This window comes from Chelmon rostratus, chromosome 15 (genome assembly GCF_017976325.1).
Source record: "Chelmon rostratus isolate fCheRos1 chromosome 15, fCheRos1.pri, whole genome shotgun sequence".
NCBI classification, from domain to species: domain Eukaryota; kingdom Metazoa; phylum Chordata; class Actinopteri; order Chaetodontiformes; family Chaetodontidae; genus Chelmon; species Chelmon rostratus.
The window spans coordinates 12,824,001-12,841,026 of record NC_055672.1 but is presented as its reverse complement, the minus strand read 5'-3'; the positions used below and the strand labels follow the sequence as shown (position 1 = coordinate 12,841,026).

Here is a 17,026-nt window from a genome sequence, read left to right as displayed (position 1 = left end):
TGTTTTAAACCCTACATGGTCTCACCCCGAGCTATATCACAGAACTTGTATCCCCATATGGTACAGCTAGGCCCCTCAGATCTGACTTCGGAGTGCCTAACCATCCCATGATCTTACTGAAAACTTGGAGACAGGGCCCTCTCAGCGGCTGCACCAATACTCTGGAATAGTCTCCCTGAAAATATCAGAACAACAGAGTCTCTTGACTCCTTTAAAAGATTCTTTAAGACACACCTTTACTCTCTTGCCTACCACTGGAATGATTCCTGACATGATTTGCATTCTACACTGATATACTGTATGCGTCTGTATATGTAAACTGTGTATTATTTTTCTACTTTAAGTACTCATGTTTTGTGAAGAACTCTCTGTTGTGATAATCGCTGTGCTCAATTATGCCTCTGTAAAGCACTTTGGCGCAAACCTGATTTGTTTTTAAAGCGCTCCATAAAGAAATTAGACCTCGACCTTGAAAATTGGACATATATTCTCCACATGGCCAGAAACATGACTGCAAATGAATGATATTCTTGCACTGTATCCTGTTGCTGTGTAAATAAGCATTAAATATTTACATATTCGCCATATCAACTTAAAATATGTCAGTGTTGTGTTGTGCTTTGTCAGGATAAGAACGATACCGGCTATGACAGTGGAGTTGACTCAAGTTGCAGTCCTGTCTCTCATATCATCTACATGTCATGCAACATCTGCCTCAGACCCACATGACCCAAGTCATGACTGTATTAATGTGACGAGTTAAAAAGTTTGTGCATCTCTGACCTTTGCCAACAGAGGTGTACTGACTTGTATGGTGTTGTTACCTTTGATATGATGATGCCTTGTTTGTTGTTTCCACCCAGAACATCAAAAACATTTCTAAAAATGAAAAAGCATTGGCTGCAAGGCTGAAAGTTTCTGCCAAACTTTATTCTGTGTTTCCTGTAGAGTCTGGGTGTGAGGGGAGCACTTGAAAATGAGCGAACAGCAGAACACGGTGAGGAATGGAGCAGCGCAGGTGAGGAGAGGGGAGGTAAAAAGCTGACAACGTTAATATGGAACCGAAAGGAGAGTGCAGCCTGGCAGTCACTCAAATCCTGCACCTGCACCTTTATAAAACAAGCTCTCCGGTGTGCCTCTCTGGCTCCCTCTCTCTCCTTTTGTTTCCCTCGTTTCTTTCTCTCCCCCCCCCCCCCCTCCTCTCTTTCCTTTCCATGTGCTTTGGCTTGGGGCGTTGTCATTTTCGGCATGTTTTCTATACACTGTGCACTCTGTGTGTGTGTGTGTGTGTGTGTATGTGTGTGTGTGTGTGTGTGGTGTGTTAATTGTGGCCATCCTTGGGGAAGGGGAGAACGATGAGGAGGACCTGTTTGAGAGTAGCTGTGCCAGGTTCTGTGGTACGACTCAGCGTGGAGCTACAGACACCTGGTCTGCCTGAAGGGCAAGAGGAAGGTAGACTTGCTTTTTCTCCTCGTCCTCCTCCTGCCCTCCCTTCGTTTTCTATTCGACCTCTCTCTTTTTCTTTCTCTCTCTCACTTTCGCACACACTCTCTCTCTGTCTCTGCTCTCCTCGAGCTTGGAGAAAACAGCTGCTGTACAGCCTGCGTGCAGGCATCCCACCTTACCAGCCCAACCTATCCCATCAATCATGGCACACTACTCACCACTGTTTGTATGCATCCAAGTGCGCTAGACGGGGAGAAACTTAGAACTTTGTGGGTCAATGACTTTGAAACAATTTGTCCAGAAGGCCTGAGGCCAGTACCAGCTGATAATGTTTCATAAATTACAACAATGCATCAATGACAATCCTCAACAACTCTTGATCAAAGGTAGCCACTCGGGAGCAGGCAAAGGTTTACCCACTCTCTGAACCCATGGGTCAGATCATTAATATCACTTAAAGGACAGTTCCGCTTAATTACAAGTTTAGTCTTGTTTTAAAAGTGTTTCCATTAGTTCGAGCTTCCTGGAGGGTCAGGAAGTTATTGTGCCTGGGTAGGAAATTGTTTTGCCATAACCACATGACAATGTGCTTTTTCTTAATGCATGTTCATTGGTGAGCTGTTAGATGTGCTGGTTGGTAGATTTTGTTTCATTCGAACAAAGCCGAGCTAGCTGTTTCCCCCTGTTCACAGTCTTTAAGCTAAGCTAAGATAACCAGCTGGTGTTGGTAGCCACATTTTTACTGTACTGGCATGAAAGTGGTATCAATCTTCTCCACTCATTCTTGAGATGAAAATGGATAACCAGGTTTCCTAAAAAATTTAACTATTCTTTTAGCAGGGTACAAGTAAGGATGGCAAAAGTTTGTCAATAGAACCTCAATTTTTCAATTAACTTCATCAGTAAAGATGAAGCAGTTGATGGTGTCAGTCTTGCCTTCTTAAATTTGCTTTAGGCAGAACGATTCCTAAGGTTATGCGTGTTTCCATTTTTCCATATAGTCATATCCCAAATTGGTTAAAAAAAAAAAAAAAAAAACATCTGTACAATGGTTGCATTTAACTCTTGACTGATAACTCTAAAACTGGACTGGGATCTGTGTCTGCCACCACAGTGTGGCTTCGATTTATAGTCTGCGGCGCTTTGTCGCTTTGTCCCTGCTCCTTGGCCTTTCCACTCAACTTTGACATTCACCATCAGCTTTGTGGCCATATGTGCACATGGTGGTTGAGTGATGAAAAAGTTGCCCGTTTTCATATTCAAGTCTGACATATTGAGGAATGGAAAGATGCTCGTGGAGTGCTCGTGGGCAAAGACAGTGACATACGGACACAGTCTCTCTCTCTCTCTCTCTCTCTCTCTCTCTCTCTCTCTCTCTCTCTCTCTCTCTCTCTCTCTCTCTCTCTCTCTCTCTCTCAGATACGCACACAACTCTTGGTCAGCAGCACAGATGAGTTCTGGGAAAACAAGCAGCTGCAGGAGGAGGAAAGGACCATAAGGCTGGACGGCTTGCCAAATTTCATCATCTATTATGGATTGCCTGAGATGCGCACTCTCCTGCAACCAGGGGCATGTCTCAGATTCGCATGCAATTGCAAATCTGCGCGCGCACACACATATGCATGCACACGTGCGCACCTCTGCAATCAAAACCCACTGCATCTTATAGAGTGCTGGGAGGCCAGACTGAAGCTTACACTCAGGCATGGTGTGTTACAGGGTGTCACCTCAATGTGCCTGCTTGGATTGGGCTGTTCGGTCTCTGGTGTTGCCGCCAGCAGCTTTCTCAATATCATCAACCTGCAGGAGCGCCCCCCGCAGCTCCAGACGCTGCAGTTCCAGACCCACGTTTTTAGACATACACACGTGCCACCAGTTTTTTTTCTTTTTCAATCTTTATTAACAACATAGTAAGACCAGTTTTAGACAATAAGTAACCTTTAGACATATGGAGTTGTTCCCAAAACATTAGCCAAACCCTGAATAATTAAAAAAAAAAACAGCAAAACATGATACAAACAGAAAACCTGAAATACACTACTGTTATGACAGCAAGCAAAATGAGAGGATATATGAAACATGCAGTACAGTGGGTGGGAACTTTAGATCCATGAATTACCAGTATCCTATGGAAACAAGAGACACGAGGGAAATGTTAACAACAGACTGTACTTAAAATGTCCTCCACAGATGTTGCCTGTGGGTGAAGTTATGTCGTCTGACGGCGTCTGATTTTTGCTTGTTTTTCGCTCAAAGCTGTAGGCTTATATGACGGCCTGTTTCACCGTTCTTCACAGCATGATGGGATGAAAACAGCTACTGTTCTAGTGTTGATGCTGCTGTTGCTCAGCTGGGCTCATCGTTATTTTCTCCACAGTGATTGGAGGTGTTTTGTTGGGGAAGCAGCATAGAAAGTCCCCACGAGATAACATTCACTTTGTGGGCAAAGGTGCCGACCACTGGTCGGCCACATGGCAGCTGGAGCCCAGTCCACATATAGTACACTCTATGTACCAGCGGTTGTCAGGCTCGGTATCTAATGTGTTTTGCTGTGCTCGGTGTGTGCTTGCTGTGAGCGATAAAGTCAGAGCCTAAACAGCAAATATCAACTTTGTACAAACTCTGTATTTACATGATACATCTGTTCTACATGAGCCAGCTAACTGAAATGGAGTAAAGCCTTCAAGCTGGTTAAAGCAGACATTTCTAGAGTATAAACGTATATCCAGTGCACCGGATATTTAAGCTGCCTATGCTCCACTCACTCTTTGACTTAGCTGTATGCTGCTGCTGCAGTGCTCGTTTACACTTGCTCCTGCAGCTGGTTTTGTGCTGTGCTGAGCTTATTATAGCTACTCACTGTATATATGTAGAGTTTCATAAGTCCCAGTCCCACCTCAGAATCTACCTGTAGGCTTTGAAGACACCTGAATTCATCAGAGGTGCTTGTCGGATGGTCAAATGGCTTTCAAGACCCCCTCTCTCCCTCCACACTGTTCCGATGTCAGAGTTGGGACACTGCGTCCAACAATTTCTGTAACATTCAGCAACCGACAATCTGACTTTCATGCAGTGAATGGCAAGGTGAGAGGTGAGAAAGGGAGCAGCTTTTGAATCTCTTTCAAGCTCTCGTTTTCATTTGTTCATACCTATTGCATGTCAGTTTTTGTGTTTCTAGCGAAATGCAACGCTATGATTGCCTTCTGGAGGGACTGTCTGAAAGCGTGCACCGTTATCTCCAACCATCATCACCCACCGTCTTGCCGCTGTGTATGACAGCAGGCTATTCACTCCTCACGTCGCACAAACTTCTTCTCTAGCATAAACCAACCCTGAGTCTCAGTAAGGAGTTTATTACTGTCTGTGCCAAACCCTGAGCTTGGTGCATGCTTGTGTCGAGTGACGAGGCTTGACACCAAATATGAAACACTTTTGCTTCTGGAGGGTTTTCACTGAAATAAATTGTTTTTACTGGTTTAGAACTAATTCAGTGCAGCTCACTCGTGTTTGTGGTGGACTCACTCTTTGGTCTCACTGAGATTTCTATAGAATACAAAGAAAAAAGATGTTATTCTCTAGCAGTCATGAGAAGTTCAATGCATTTATCTTTTTTTCAGTTTTAGTTTGAGTTTTTTCAGTTTATTTTTTTTAGTATTCATGTTCTGGTAAGTGGACAATTGAGGCAAGTACCTCAAACATACAGTAGATGCCCCGTGGGCCTCAACAGCACAGTCACCAGTCCTGTGGTTACATTTTATTGAGTGGTCTTGGCATTCTTGGGCCCATCTTCAGGAAGGGAAATGGGATAACTTGTTGTTGTGCATGTTTGTGTATCTTTTCAGAGGGAGCACTTTGGCAGGCACCATTACCGCCCAGCAGTAAATTGCCTTGTAAATTACAGTGCCCGGGTAATAAAGCCAGATTTGTATATCACCGGGAGTGGAGACTGTGTCTGTCTTGTAAATTTAATTAAACAGCAGGTGCAAAATCAGGTCATATGGCTTTGATGTGCCCCATGTGAGAATGACAACCAGACAAAGATTCTAATACGGGCAGCATTTACATATTTTTGCATGCGGCGGGCGACTTGTACAGAGGTAGGGGGAGCCTCGCCTATCACCTTGTAGTGTATTAAATTTCCCCCAAATTAAAGAGGATTCAAATTAGCTGTCACCTTCAATTTTAATAGATCTACAGCAAAATAAATGGTTTAAGCTCTTCAAAAAACATCCTCTTGCTTGTTGAGAGCGAGCATAAGCTCAGGCATTACCAACACCTAGTGCCGACTGAAACACTTTCAGACTAATTGGCTTTTATTGCCTGTCTACTGTACATTATACAACATCAGAGCTAACCCATTAGAATGCAATTAATACTTCTCAAGAACTTCAGTTAAACAGGACGCGACATCAAGCTAAACCAGCGCCTGCAGTACAGTATATTAGAAAAACTGTTATTTTCTTGCCAACTGGAATTGTGTTTTAATATAGATCTCCGTCTGGCTGATGTGCACTGAAGCCAAAAATCATCCTCTTATGGCTGTACTTGACCTGTGACACTGTCAACGTGCTGTCTGGGCTCCAGAAGGCCCCTTCCTGTACGTCGGTTTGAGCTCGCTGCCAGAGAGCCTACGAACGTGTCAGCGGCATCAGTTGACCTGACGGCAACACCTTCGCTTGTTTCTTTTTTTTGTGTGTGTTGGGAGGAAGTGGTTGATAATTACCACCTAGGATGTAGCCATCTGTGCCGCCCTTTCACGGCCTGTTAAGCTCGCTTTTCAGAAAGTTTACTGTTGACAGAGGGCACGCGAGAGGAGTGAACGCCAGAGTGCGTTAAAAAGACTGCACACTCAAGCAATATTAAAAGCAGCGATAAGGAGCTGATTTACAGCCAGGAGGTGGAGGAGGAGGCGAAGGAGGAGAGGCGCGGGAGGCAAGGAGTAGATGCAAAGATATGGAGGGGGGCACAGAGGGATTGTTGAGGTTGCGTTCACTCATTAATACGCTTAAATCAAGTGGAATAACCCTGAAAACTTGCATCTAAGAGCAACTAGTGAACATCAAAACATTTACACCAGATTGAAGTGAGTATTCTCATTACTGAGTCAGTTTCACGGGGACCTCACGCAAGTTCACAATCCCCGTCTTGTTTTTGTCCCAGCATGCTCACTTGTTCCAGCTCTGTAACTTTTCATCAAACCCGTCCATCACTCAGAGATGCCTATTGTCATCAGCCATGAGGGACACCTGTGTTTCTGCCATAAGGCAGCAGTTATCATCAAGCTGTCGGATATCTGTCACTATGGCAGGATCTATGTGGAAGCCTTCGCTGTCAAAAGCTGTCAAATTTCACTGAGTCTTTAATGAGAAAAAGCCAAGTTGAAACCACAGGCACAGCCGTGTGTGTGTGTGTGTGTGTGTGTTTGTGTGTGTGTGAGAGAGAGCGAGATACAGAGCAGGCTGAGGGAACAGGTGCATGGCTGGAAGCTGTGGTGGTGGTAGGTGCAGCAGGGGCTCAGTACAGTACGTCATCTCTGGTAGCTGACGGTTCCAGTCCAACTAATCAAACACACATCAACTGCCAGTGACTAAAACGCACGACTGACATTACATAAAGAGCAGTGGGCTAGAAATTGATCCAGCTCCATTTCACAAACTTTGTGTTAAATCCATGGAAGAAAATATTTTTTTTCTGCAGTAGCCTCAGGTATTTTAAAAAAATCAATTTGCTAGCTGTATAAAAAGAAAAGGTTTCTTGCTGAAACCAATGTAAATAGTATCTGAAAACATGTCTTCAGTGATTTCCCTACAGTTCTCTTTACACCTGGCAATATTGTAATCAACTCAAGCCTGTTTGTATTTGACTACGCGCTCTATTCCAAACCAAATCCCTAAGGTCTTTGCTGTTCTCAGGTATGTCACCATGACAGAAAACAGAGTTTATTTCTTCCCCCGCGGCACCTCAACAACCGTTATCCTCACCAGACAGGCCCGCCGTCCCAACAGGCCTGTCAGAGGCCAGGTGAGGAGGCTCAGGTGAATGACCCCAGGCAAACTTCTCCCAGATAAAATCCAGAGAGAGGAGGGAGAGTTTGGAATGAGACACGAGGCAAGTGGAGCAGGAAAGCAAACACAGGGGGTTGTAGAAGAAGTGGGATGAGTTTTATTAAAGTGTGGCAAGAAGGCAAGTCAGGCAAAACTGAAGGGAAAAAGGAGAGGAGGTGTACGATGACACACGAAGAGGGGTTGAAAGAGAGAGGAGGGAAGCTGCAATTCAAGCAGTCGTTGATATTGACAGGTTCTTATTCAGGAGCCTCGCATGAATCAATAAAGAGGGACTGTTTTATTTAACGTTTTGACATACTGGACTAGGCCTGCTACAGTTCAAACAGTGCTGACTGTAAAAACCAGTTTGATGTAGGTGTGAGGTAGCATATTAAGGTGCATATATTCACTATTAACTGGTTGCTTTTTAGCATGTGTATTAGTATCACAGTGGCTCTTTATTAGTCATTTTAACACCTATTTATGCCTTATTCTGCTAGACCATATTCTACAGCTACTAGGCCATTAACTAAGAGTTTTCCCTCAACAACCTCCTAATAACTGCTGTTTGATAGTTCATAAGGAAGTTGTTGTACATGAATTATGATCTAAATAATCAAACCCTAACCCTTGATAACCCTAACCCCCAGAATGAGACATTAATAAGAGCTTTATACTCATTAATAAAGAGCCAATATGCTACTAGTGTGCATGCTAATAGGCAACTAGTTAATGGTGATGTTTTGGTGTGTACCTTAATGTGAAGTGTGACCAAACATGCTTTTAGATTTTCATTTTCTTTTATTATTATTACAGGAATGATTTTACATTTTGGAAAAGACGTGTTTCTGCTTTCTTGCTTGTCCATTTAATATAAAGCTCAACCAGCAGCCATTTAGCTTAGCTTAGCAAAAAGACTGGAAACAGGGAAATAACTAGCCTGACCAAAAGTTAGAAAAAGCAAACAAACAACCAAAAACACCTGTTACAGTGTTAACCCATTCTCTGTAGAGCACATTGCTCTCTCGTATCTTCAATATCTTCAATAATTTAATCCAGCAAATTGTCAGAATAGATTTGTGGTTCTAGTTGCGTAGACTACTGGCATCCAAAATGTTGAACTATTCCTTTAACTCACTATATCTCATTCATCTAATCTAAATCCTAACTGTTCAAACATTAAGTTGTTGGTTATATGCTGGTCTATTTGTTGGCTGGGAGCCCTGATTTATTGGAGTCTCCACTGGTTCACATTGGTTCAAGACCTCAAGAGGGCACTTAGTTTTTGTACCAATTAAACAAATATGATAAAATGTGTTAACTAAGTTTTAGAGGTGATGTTTTGTGGATTGTTTTTTTTTTTTCTGACAGTGCCTAGCTAGCAGAGGCTAGCAGTTTGTGCTAAGCTAAGATAAGCGCCACCCTGCTGTAGACTCATATTTAACAGACAGACATGTGTGGTATCAATCGTCTCATCTAACTCTCAGCAAGAAAGAAATGTTTTTTAAAATGTCAAATATTTCTTTTAATTTGATAAAATTTGCTTTTATGGTTTGATTAAATATACTGACTTTGTATTTTGTTCTCTCTTATCGTCTAATTCTTAGATTAATTTATTATTCTCCCTACCTGCCCACACAGTATGGGCGGAAAATAGCAATTTGCTGCCAATCTGTCCTTGTATTATATAAGATTAATGTTTTTGTGCATTTTCCCTGTTAAAATATGTGAAACATACATGAAACATTAATTCCATACATGTTTCCCCTGTCAGAGCTGACAACTATTTGCTAGAAACTGTGAACTTTTCAGCTCACGATCTGAGCAACTGATTGTTAGATCAACATCAACAAATGCTGTACATCCTTTGCAGTTGATTTGACAGGCCAGAGCCTCGTCGAGCTGAACCACAGGAAGCTAATGAGAGCTAATAGGTGTCATAGGCTGAAGGGACAATGAGCAGTACAACTACATGCTGGGATAGAACAGATCAGAGGCGGGACCCTGTCATCCTACGTCAGTCACTGGCTGATGTACAATGGCCCCTGGTCACAATTAGAGTCCTGTGTACTGTGTGTGCAAGTATGAACGAATGCACGTGCATATTATTAACCCTTAACCCCCCATCGAGAGCGGCAGGGAGCTCTTAGCTTTTGTCAACGTGTGTTTATTCGGGTCTTTCCTCGGCAGGGGCAAACGCCTCCAGCCAGCGTGACATTTGAGGCCTGAGAAGAGCCTCTAGACTGGGCATCAGTGCTCAGTGGAACAGAAAACAGAATAATGTTGATATATTGCTGTATACTGCACTGAAGGCTTTCCCCCGGCTCTGAGTAGACCTGCATTTTAGTCTTTGCACACTGAGAAAATTTCACCTCTGTATGATGTATCAGAAGTCAGTCTGTGTGTCATTATTGACAAACAGGCTGTGCTGTTTTTACAGCACTCTAGTTCCCTCTTCTGGCAAGCAGAGTCACCATTAACATTAAGTAAATCATAATATTACTTACAACACAACTACTTAATGACCTTCTGCTATACCATAGTGCTCATGGGAATTTAGAATTCCTGTGGGTGTAAAGACGTCTTTACTACTGGATTCTGCTCATGGAGTGATCATCACAGACTACATTAACAAGCTTTGTTAAGTAAGATGAAGCAGAGGCGTTCATCTAATGAAATTCTTAGATAACATGTTGCAGACAATGAGGCTCAAGTTAAGTCTGTCATAGCCTTGAGGGGGACAAAAATGTCAGGCCTTATGTGGGGATACTAAGAGGTGTAAATGCAGAGCCATTAATCAACACTCATGATGCAGACAACGATGGTGTATTTAACTCTGTGTGTTCTTTTTTAAAAGTGTCTTTCATGTGCATAGTGCTGAATGTCTTCAAGGATGTCAGGTCTTTCTGTCTCTATCTAATGTCACTTTCAGGTCTTGCAGGGACTAGACCAGTGGTTCCCAAAGCAGGTGTTGCGAGATTGTGTGTTTCAAGATTTTCTGCTGCATAGACAAGACAAACAGACATCCCTGGCACTCCTACTACAAGGATAGTTTTAACATGTATCCTGACAATAAGATTTTCTGTACTCTCCTGCAGTAATGCTGTAGTATAAGGGCTAAAAGGTTAAGGGTTTGTCGGTTGGTTTGGAAATGCAGCGCAGCAGAGGAGAGGATGCTGACGGGGAGCAGGAGGAGGACTTGGCAGCAGGGTGTTGGAAGGTAAAGCCAGCGCAGAGCTGCCTGATCGGCCTGCAGCCAGCACACGTGTGATAGCAGAACCTTGTGTTCTATACAGAGCAGGTGCAAAGGCCTTGTCTCTTCTCTTTTCATCCTTCCCCCTCTCAGCAAGGGAGCTTGGCTCTCTGTTTGTCTGAGGTTCAGCTCTTTGTCCTCCAGGTGATACACTCCTCCCTGTCTCTCTGTCCATCTCGCCATTTCCGTCCCCCACGCCTCCCCCTCCCCCCTCCTCCTCTCTTTCCCTGTATCATACTTCATTTGCTCCAGATAACACATCAGCTTCAACGCCCATCCGCAAACTCTGTCACCATGATGCCCACAGATGGTAACTTCCTGTGGTCCTGCCCAGTGATTGGTGGAGAGACTTCTAAACAGAGAACAGCTGGTGAGGGATGATGTATCACCGAGCGTTTGCACTTTCATTTTCAGGGTTGTCTTGTTAATGCTCCCAATCCAGCATCTGGCAGGAAATAGACACAAAGGCAGAGAGAGGGAGAGAACAACCTGTTCTTTGGCAGACCTTAACAAAAGGCTGACACATGTCTGATGAACAGACAGAGCTGCATTAGAGCAGACAGAGCCGAGAATATGAAGAAAAGATGCTTGACGCAAGTAGAACAAAGGCTAGAAAGAGGATGTTTCACAAGAACTCCTTAGGAGAATAAAATAATAAATACGCCTCCTGAGGATGAAAAAAAAAAAAAAAAACAGCATTAAGAAAGTTGTTTCATGACTCAAGCTATTAATCCGCCCATGTAGGAAGGTGAGAACGATTTTAAAATGATTACAAATAACATGCTCTTGTGATTGTGACACAAACATTTTTTCATTTTTTTAATCTTGTGATGGCACATTGTTTTGCTTGCCTCTGTTTATTATCTCCATGATATATTTATATATATGTTGAAAATGAAAAGCAAGGGAAATGTATTTTTATCATCTTTGTAGCGTGAAGGATAGATCACTCAAAACTGCAATTTTGGCTTTTAGTTTTTCTTGAAAAAAAAAAGATGTTATTATTTTTCATATCTAACCTAATGTTTGCCTGATGATTGACTATTTGTGCGTGCCTTCTTGTTCAATAGGTCTCCCTGTTAATGGAAAAGGAGAACTGCACACTTTAAACACTAGAGGGAGCCATTTGACAAGCAAATGGGCCGCAAGACTTCTATAAGGTATGTTTGAGATGCAAGATTCTAATATTTCCATACATTGGTGTGAATGAATGAAGAGAGCAGAATCACAAAAAACAACAACCTTTAATACCTGGTGTCACAGTGTTAGTGGAACTGGAGATATACTGAGATGCCGAGTCTAAGTTGTACAGAACTGATCCAAATATGCCATTTTACAATGCTGATATCTTCGCATCACCCAGGTCAATTAACTCTCACTTACTGCCTAAACTAGAGACACTGTTTACCATCTCTGAATACAGGAGTCTTGAGTACAGACGGCATTTCCTCTGACAATAATCCCACCTACTGAGGTGATTGATTGGAATTGAATTGACCAATCAGGCCAAAAGAATTCCACTCTTAAAACAGATCATGTAAATACAACAGACTATGATGTAACACAGGCGTATTAGAAAAAAACTAAATCAACGAAAAAGACACGTGAAGCCAACCTGCTGAACTAGGAAGGCTGACCAGTGCTGAATATCATATGGCTGAACATCAAAACTTATTTTCGTCCAAAAAAAAAGAAAGAAAAGGGAGCAAAACAAACTGAAAAAAGAAAATCTAAACCAGACAGCTGGGTGATAAGAGTGACAACGCTACCATTCCACAGATCTGTAGAGGCTACAATATTGTAATATTTAACATGTAGAAGTCAGAGAAAAATCATGCAGCTTCATCTCTTGACACAACAGGTTATAAAATATAAATTGCTGCTCGTAACCAAACTTGATCTTAGGATAGTTGCAGAGTAGATCTGGAGCCTTTGTAAAATAAACGTCGCCTTGCTTCCCGTTTGTGAGCCCAAATCTTAGAAGCAAGCCCTTAACTCGGTCCGGCCGTCCTGTTCCAACACCTGTGCTGATGTTTCCTCTGCTGCAGTGGTTCAACAGGCGGAAAACGGTTACGCATTGTGACGCTGCAGTGATTGTAATGTTTGCTGTTTGGCCCTTTTACATTTGTTGCATAATACGGTATCTACCTGTTCGGTGGTGCCAGCAAACATGAGTAAAGAAAAAGAATGGAAGTGGCCACGAGTACGTTTGGCTGTATTCAGTTTGTGCCAGCTCAAGACTTTGCTGAAGAAGTTAAATGAAATTTTGCCCGAAAAGAAATGCATTTTTGTCCTGGTGATATTAGAGCCCTGATGCATTAAATTTGCGAAACCCCTTAAAAAGTACAGCTGCAATCTCTCGGGTGTATTGACTTTTCTATCGAGTTGACGCCGATTTCAGCTTCTAAACACAGCAGGCACCAAACCACACACGCGCACACACACACACACACACACACACATTACAGATCATATCAAGAAGTAAAACGATGAAACCCATATACAGTGCAGCGTTTACATAAAGAAGCATTAAAATATTTTCCACCCTGTAAAAACTGTTAATACATTACAAATACATGGTCAAAATGCACATACAGTAGACAGCTCCGTTTCCTCATCCCTTCCAGGAAATCTGCTTGGCACGATTGTCATAAAAACAACAAAAGCTTGTGGAATTTAACTCTTTTGGGGAAAAGCACCAAACTTTAAAAGGTAGAAATTGGACTGGCTTTGAACTCAAATTATCATGCTCATACAGTAGATGAGGTCAGTGAAAGCAACACAGGCTACAGGTTAGGTACTCAATTTAAGGCTGCTAATAATTAGGATTATCATACTGAATATCGGAGCTAAAATTATGAGGACAGGAGTTGTGGATGCTTAGCTACTGTTTAGCTTAGATTAGCTACTGTTGTTAACTATTGATCACCTTTTTTTTTGGTAACTGTAGCCACACTTCTCATTAAATGCTACATTAAAACTGGTAAACTCCAGCAGAATGAAGGGGAAAGTAAGCAGTAATAAATGGCTTCTTCAGAACATTAGAATGGCTATGGATGGTAACAAAAAATGATTCCACAGACCCAACACAGGTAAACACGCTGAAATGATCTGTCAACTTAATGTTTTCACCTTTTTTCCTTGACTAACTTCACGCAGACTTGCGTTTTTTGTAAAGCTGTTCAAGTATATGAACAAAAAAATTTGAGATTCTATAAAAAAAAAACTAAGAAAAGTGGCCAAATCACAACCTTTAAAACTTAATAGCTAAAAGCCAGATAACAGCAATATAGATGATGAAAATAAAATGGACAGTTTCTGAATAATTCCCTGATTAAATAAAAACCATGATATGCACACGCATGGTGACATTCTGCAGCTTTCACTGTTCGAACCTTCTCATCACATACAGTTGATTATGACCGATCGATAGCCTGTTAAGAATGGTAATGTACAAACTTGCATAGATAAAGTGATATAGTAGAGAGCAGCTTTATAATAATTTGCCCAAAAAAATGGAACATTCTTTTGTATTTCCTCTGTAGGCTTTTCTGACGTCCCTGCAAGGAGTAGCTGCTTGTTGTTGGAGGTCTAACCACCAACAAAACAAAACAAGACACTCGGACCACTAACATATGCAAGTTTGCAATTCGGGCCGGCGGGGACCTGTTAAGTCTCAAAGAGTGGGAGATCTGATCCGAGTTCAGCTCCGGGTCATTTGTGATGGTTGGGTGGATGCTGATCAGCTCTCCTGCTCTAAAAGGCCTAAGAAATACAGGCCCCAGGTCACACAAAACATCAGTTTAGGACAGTTTTTTTTGTTTTTTTTTACAGTATGGCTATTAACAGTGTGGCATATGGATGACATCATAGAATCATCTGAATATAAAGGGCTTCACTGACTGTCTGTAATGCTTTAAAATGCTGTTAAACATGCTTTCCCTGGGATTATTTGGATTCAACTTTTAACTCTTTTTAATGCACAGGGGGGAAATGCCTGATTTTGGCTCTTCTCAATTTAAGGCTATTCATTTCTTTTTGGCTACACCACCACCTGGGGACTGAGACTTACAGGAGTGACATCTCTTTTAGCGTAGTATTAAAATGTCTCCACAACACGTGGATACAAAGTCCTCTGACGGACTTTACGTTGATGCTGAACTTAAAGGGGAGAACTACTCAATTTGGGACATTTCTGAATCTAGGATCATAAAAATCTGTAACATCTTCTGGAAACACACCATCTCTCTCTCACAAAGATGACTCCAATGTCTGGAGGTGTGTCAAAGATGAAAAAAGAACATTTAGGTCTAAAACACAAGCTGAAAGTTAAAGGAAACTAGTCAACTTTACAAAATAAGTGTATTTTTTAGATTTGAGTGGCAATCCCCTTTAATAAGTGTACCTTACAGTTTGGAAAACACTCAAAAGTACAACACATAGACACTACTCTGAGCACGGGTCTATTTAAAAGCAACAGGTTATAAAACATTGACATCATCAAGAGGACGTGCTGTACATTGAGTCGAGGGTGACAACAGCCTCCCGTCTCTACCTCAGTCGCCGACGTGATGTAGAAATCACGCCCAGTGTGCACATCGAGTGGACACCAAACATGCGTGGTGTGACTCTAATGCTACGGACTGAATCTGTAGAGCTACATCGAGTGTGGTGGTGGTGGGGAAAAAGCTTTTGTTGCGTACGACAAATCGACAAAACAGAGCGATAAAGTAAAAGTTCTTTCTAAGGTGGCTCTTGCATGATAACGTCCATACAAGAGAAAAGCATCTTTAACTCAGATTTTTCCTTTGTTTGTAATGACCCGCCCAAACACCACACCACAGTAACCCGCCACTGAGGACCACTTGACGTGGCCCAGTCTTCCTCCACGTCCCCAAACCACCAACGTCTCACACACACGGACACAGCGGTCCATAGACAAGTCTGACCTCCTCTGACCTTTGACCCTGCGCCCCTCTCCAGGCCGAGGTGCAGGATCGCTTTTCTACCATGCCTCTCTCATGCAGAGCGATGGATCCCGAAGCGGCTGGGGCTGGTGCAGGCTCAGCCCAAAAAACATATGAAGCGCTCAAAGCTGGTGGGAGGAAGATAACGTAAAGGGGTGAAAAGGAAAAAAAGATGGCCCATCCTTGAAGCGGCTCTCCGCTCCAGCTCTGACGGCGTGGTTAGGTTGGCAACGGGTCGTCATCCCCTTTGCTGCACTTGCACTTGCAGCAGAGGACGATGGGAGTGGCCAGGAGGAGGAAGGGGGAGGCGACCAGCAGGAGCAGGCCAAAGCCGGCAAAGATCCCCACAACCTGCAGGGAGACATCGGCAAAAATGAAATACCTTCATTCAAGTACGACACTCTTATACATACAATAGCAGGTACATGTAGGCGTTGGGTGCAGTGATGTTATACTGAAAGCTGACCACCTGACAGCATCATCCTATGCAATACAGGTATCAGCTCCAGCACAAAGAAAAGCTTGGTTACATCACACATATAAGTGCAGAGTAAGCTACTTACACCTTTTCAGCTACTTTTTATTGTGCGACTTGTACTGAACAAAATATCGAAGGTAACTGTGGTGAACCAGTGGCTTGAATCCCTCCAGTCAGCTGCAATACCACATGTTGGCCTGCAGATGGACCACTGCCTCAAAACAACAAATCCTTTTCAGCACAGTTGCTTCATAAAGGCTTTGTTTTCCCACAAACTTTTTATACAAAACTAAAAATTAAAAGCATATGAATTAGGTTTTCTCTTCCTACAAAATGCTGCGTGGACAGGTGCCTTTCTGTCATTGCAAGAGAGAACGCAGGCGTACACAGAAATGTGGGATGTGACGGACAAACCCGCGTGATGTAGCGCAGTGGAGTAGATCTGCAACAATCTGAAAATCCTACTGAAAACGCAGTGAGGATCTCCCACATTTCTGTGACGTTGCTGTTAAATTGTCAGATTTACAGGCACGGACTGGCTCGTAAGAAGATTTACTGGTTCTCTGTCCCGGCATCGACACCAGGAAAGCTGCTGATGGACATCTGTAATTTTCAGCAGGGAACATTCAATGTTCTGAATATGTGATGCTCTGTGCAGTAATGCTCACATTATCAAGGTAAAACAGAGATAACAAACTTAATGTCTCTTTCCTCTTACAATTACGACAAGCTAGTTATTCACCACATGGGGGTGCCAGACACCAGCATATTCACAGCCACAAAAAGGAATACATAACATGCAGTCACATGTAATAGTCACTTAGAATAGCACAATGCT

General features: G+C 42.6%; 1 protein-coding gene across 2 annotated transcripts in view; it reads right to left on the bottom strand.

Annotated features, from left to right (window-relative positions):
- Window positions 1-11,968: 11,968 nt before the first annotated feature.
- Window positions 11,969-17,026, bottom strand: part of rnf144aa (ring finger protein 144aa) — a 31,869-nt gene continuing 26,811 nt past the window's right edge. For both annotated transcript variants that reach the window (XM_041953823.1, XM_041953824.1), the window contains exon 8: window positions 11,969-16,061. In XM_041953823.1, the coding sequence (XP_041809757.1) occupies window positions 15,930-16,061 (132 nt within the window). In that variant the 3' untranslated portion in view covers window positions 11,969-15,929. The remainder of the gene's footprint in view (window positions 16,062-17,026) is intronic.